This window comes from Strongylocentrotus purpuratus, unplaced genomic scaffold (genome assembly GCF_000002235.5).
Source record: "Strongylocentrotus purpuratus isolate Spur 01 unplaced genomic scaffold, Spur_5.0 spur5_scaffold_1, whole genome shotgun sequence".
In the NCBI taxonomy this organism is placed as follows: domain Eukaryota; kingdom Metazoa; phylum Echinodermata; class Echinoidea; order Camarodonta; family Strongylocentrotidae; genus Strongylocentrotus; species Strongylocentrotus purpuratus.
In genome coordinates this window covers 39,792,405-39,797,404 of record NW_022145594.1, presented here as the reverse complement: position 1 = coordinate 39,797,404, position 5,000 = coordinate 39,792,405, and the positions used below count along the sequence as shown (strand labels likewise).

At 39.9% G+C, this 5,000-nt stretch overlaps 1 protein-coding gene across 1 annotated transcript in view; it reads right to left on the bottom strand.

Moving 5' to 3' along the window:
* Positions 1–4,112, bottom strand: part of LOC580416 (platelet-activating factor acetylhydrolase IB subunit beta) — a 10,532-nt gene extending 6,420 nt beyond the window's left edge. Inside the window, 4 exon segments of the mRNA XM_780476.5 lie at positions 101–121; positions 123–272; positions 274–309; positions 3,830–4,112. Coding sequence (XP_785569.3) covers positions 101–121; positions 123–272; positions 274–309; positions 3,830–3,898 — 276 coding nt within the window. The 5' untranslated portion in view covers positions 3,899–4,112.
* Between the last annotated feature and the right edge of the window lie 888 nt (positions 4,113–5,000).

Genomic DNA, 5,000 nt, shown 5'->3' with positions numbered 1-5,000 from the left:
CATTTTTGCAGTTCATGTAATGATGATTCCTTTTTTAATTTTTGTTAGACCGATTGCAATCAGACTGTACAATGAGCCGCAGTCATAAAGCAGTTTATACCTTGGGTTGAATATTCTCGAGTTTCCCCGTTCTGAAGCCGCCATAGCACATGTTGGGTCTGGTCCCCACCGAGGCCAAAGTTCAGACAATGGTAACCGATGAACATGTTCTTCCAGACCTCAGACTGCTCTAGATGCTGGATGAGAGAATCACCGACAAACAGGACCTCCGGTTTCCCCCTCTTTTGTGAGGTAAACATAGTGCTCATGCTACAGAGGAGAAAGAAATGTAGTCATCACAAATATTATTATTGTTTTTTTACATAATTATATACGTTTTCCATTTCATTTCATTTCATTTATTATTTATTTATTTATTCATTTATTGATGTATTGTTTGTTGTTGTTGTTTTTTTTTTTTTTTTTTTTTTTTTTTGGGGGGGGGGGGGGGGGGGGACTATATATTTTTTAAATCTTGATAAAACTTGACTCTTTATCATGCCAAAAAAAAAATCCTTCATTTCTCCAACTGCACAATGTGCTGGGTAAGAGAGGTCACCAACAAACAGTTCCCTCTCCCCTCGTATTAAGGTCAACTCACACATAGAAATCATGCACCAGAGAAGAAAATGTATTCATAACAATTATCATTTCATCCTTTAAAAAAATTGGCTTGCACTCGGTCCCATGCTCGATCCTGTAATTAGAGCAAGTGTGCTGTATAGCACAATATACATTGTATAGCACATTGTACGGAAGCAGCTGTAATACGGAAGTGCCTCCGACACAAGGCAGAGGTCAACATCTTTGTAATGCAGAGCGGAAGTTACACGGTCCATGTGGAATTCAAGCTAAGCTGTATCTCTCTGGTAAGATATTTGCTAATATTTTGTTATTTTAACCTCCGATTTTGAATAGAATTTTAGGATTTAGGAGTAGGAACAGCATAACATTCATTAAGGCCACTGTCCAATATTTGTCTGGTGTGGGAAGGTGTGATCTTGGACACATTTTAGGGTTTGTTTACCTGCCTCTCTCCGCACACATCTATGGGAGCCAGTTGAGGCTCGGTGATATCAATATCATAAAAATATTATCACAGAGTCCATGAGGCTATTAAATCCAGAGTCATGTAAATTATGGTGTTGCCAATTTAATGGGTAGCTATTGCATGGAGAAATTAGTGTACTTCAGATACACTTTTAGTTTTAGACAAGCTTGTTTGCAAAAGCATATTTATTTTCATAGGACAAATAACACTCGAGCGCTAAATGTGGTAAATGTTACTAACAGCCATCCTATAGGGTTGGCATCTCTGCAACAGTGACGCTCGATCTCCGCACCTTTTGCCCAACAACAATGCTACACCCAAATTCAATTTGCGATGCTATTTTACCTTATGCACCTGTCAATTGTATGACCCACCCCATGAACCCCGGGGATGGTGCGTCACTTGTCTAATGTGCGTCGGATTTTACTATACCATGACGAACATATGCGGCAAAACTATGACGAACTTCAGGCTACCAATGACGGTACCTCAGTCAAAATTATGACGCACCAGTTGTTGATTTTGACTGTCATTTTGACGCACATTCGACATCTCATTTCCAGGCACGAGCACTCGTTTGTTGTTGCAATACCGTTCCCCCACCTGCACCGTGCACGGCACAATGTTTTCTGTTTTCTAGTAGACATCTACGATAGATCTACTGGGATGGTGGTGCAGGGCTTTGCCATAAAATGCCCTTGTTTTTATATAATATTCCCTTTTCTGAAATCTATCATTAATACGCTCTAGATCTATTATCAAAATCAAAGTAAAATACAGAATACGTACGGTCAGATTTGTTTCATATTTCTTCAAGTCTTTTTAATGCGCGCGATGGTGATGCACAGCGTACGTCACTTGATCCCACACTCATCACATGGATGAGTTTGTTTCGCTGCACTGCGCAATGTCTGGTTTTTACATACACATTTCAAGGCACGTAAGATGCTGCGAACGTAAAAGCGCATTTAAAACGCCGCTTACTTCAGTCCGATCACTACATATTGAACCCACAGAAAACCAACCGCATGGCGATCTGCGATACATGTGCTTTCCTATGCGAAAAAATTGTCTGTAGCTTGTCGAGTGCTGAGCTGAAAGTTAGTAGTACAAATTTAAGTGCCAATTACAAATCAATTTGAAGATCGTATTATAAGTATGATCGTAAGTAATAGTACTTGCATTGTTACGTGTTACGGTGACCAGCGCATTAATTTCGCTCTTTAATTTGGCAATTGCTTTTACGAAGAAAAATGTACTACCGTTACTGGAAGAAGAAAAACTGAATAATTCTGGGAAAAACGTAATGGTTGGCAGCTCTGCTTAATTGATCTCATTTCTTGTCAAATGTCGAGTTCAATTATCAGAGTAAGATATTCAAACACTCTTTTCCCAAAAGAGATGGTCACAGTGATTAAATTTAGGCACTGATAATACCAAATTATCACTATTATTGTTAGTAACAGCAATATTATCGTCATCAGTGTTACATCCAGATATGAGAAAATAGGGACTGAATGAAGTATCATTTTTCATCAAGATTGCAAATTGATAGGGATATCACATAATTGTTTATCGTCAAAATATCAAGATTACGCAATCCTGAAGAAAATTTACCCACACAACATTTCTGCCGTGACCGTCGGGATTGCAGCTCTCAGATTTCCGATCGAAACGAATCGGCGCTTTGTTTGGACTAGACTTCACGAAGTACACCCACGCTAGCGAGCTTGCGGGCTTCGCTAGCGGCCGTGAATACACTGTACTTTATTCAGTGACGCACCTATGTAAAGTGACTGACATCGACACACCCACCGTCAATATTGTGACTGACCATAGGAGTAAAATGACGGTACCCTGAGTCACACCTTGATGGTAAATGACCCAACCATGACGCACCTTCCCCGGGGTCCATAGGGTGGGTCATACAATTGACACCTGCATTATCCTTGGTTGATACTGATACTGATAGGATCAACACATCATGCATTGACATTAATTAACACAGTGAATTCAAACAAATTTCGGCACCGGCTGTATGTATCATAGCTACAAGTGTCACGCATTAGGCGTGACGTCACGCATTTGGAGGGTCTGAAAACGGCTCTCACGCACGCGCGCGGCGCTAGATTAAAAAAACACCATACCTATACGTGTGTTATACCCTCGCACCGCGCTCGCCGCGCCGAAAAATGAAATGTCACGCATTGCCGATCTTTTACCTTGGCGTCTCTGCTGTATCTAACAAAAACAATTCAAGATTCGCGATTGAACTAAAGTGCAATAATTGCAAGTGGGGTTTAGATTTAGATCTAGACTACAGTTTTACACCCAAGGCCAGTACGTCATTAAACTAGTTTTAAAAAGCGTGTAAGTCAACATCATGAACATGCTTGCTCTCTTCTACAGTAGAACATCTTCCAGGCCACCAACCCCCGCCGCGCCTCCAGCAACCCTAGCTCTGCAAACATTTCCATGAGGAGCCAACCCCAGTCCAGATCCAGGGGAGGGCCACGGACAAGCTCACGTCGCGTCACACACAGCGCTGGGCCGACGCCTTCCAAGTTCCAATTCCACTCGCTCTCACCCGATTGCTAGTACATGTACTCTTGTATGCGATACATGCACACACGTACGCTCGTTCATTCACTCAGCACTTCACATTTTGCTTGCTGTCGACATCGATGTTCGAGCTTGAATTACATCAGGACATCATCAACAAATTTTAATAATAATTACCAAACTCATCCATCTCCCATCTCCTTGAACATCCTCCACCGGGCAAGCTACATCTGCAGGTTGATCCATCGTAAAATGGATTTTTTTAAGTCACAAAATATTTTTTATCGCACAGCTGTTTTGCTTTACAAAATGTACACAGAATGAAGAAGTGATAACTCAAGTATCCAAATATTTCGATACACAGAGCATTTTAGCGTTGTCAATAAACAAACTATTGTGATAACGAAATTTTTAGTGATTGATTGATTGATTGATTGATTGATTGATTTTTTATTCGACAAGCTTCCAACATACAACAATATACAATAATAACAGATCAAAAAAAAGTCAGCTTGAACAGGATAACCCACGAAAGCTCGAGAGCTTATTTCCAGTGGGGTCCCCTTACAGACATGTATAGATCTAAAATTAATAAGTTAAAATAGTAATATTTACAGACAGATAAGAAAATTAAAAGAACTACTTATTAAAGATAATAATAATAATAACAACATTAAACTGATGATAGAATGATATTAAGTACAAGAAGAAAAGAAGAAGGAGGAGAAGAAAAAGAGGAGAAGGAAGAAGAGGAAAATAATGATGAATTTGTAGAATTTCTATAACGTACGAAAACATAAGTATATACAACATGAAAAAGTATGAACCGACAGTGCAGGAACGACGTTTAAGCTATAGTTACCAGAATGATCTGATATGTCATTTTGTATTGGGGGGGGGGGGAGGGTGTTAATGCCCTATACAGATCGAGGTTCCAGGACCTAACAAGTTTTAGAAGAACTTCATAGTCTAGTAGTAGTACCCTTCACCATTTTATAATGATACTAGTTTCATTTGAAGACAACTTTCGCTTTTCAAATCCAGCTTAAATACACTCAACCTAATTCCAAACTTAACCCTTACCCTAAACTTTACCCTATATAGCGATCGTCCACGGTCATATGCACTATTCATGGGGTTATAGACAGGGCTCGGGAGTGGGTGGGGGGGGGGGGGGGGTGTCCGCCTGGAGCCTATTGTCACTACAGTCACTTTAACGGTCTCCTCCGGTAAGAACGGACTCCATAAAAAAAAAAAAAAAAGAAACGTAAATATTCTTAGCAGAATTTATACCCGAAATGAATTACTGGCCAAATTATTGATGGCTTTTTCTTATTTTTTTGCTCAC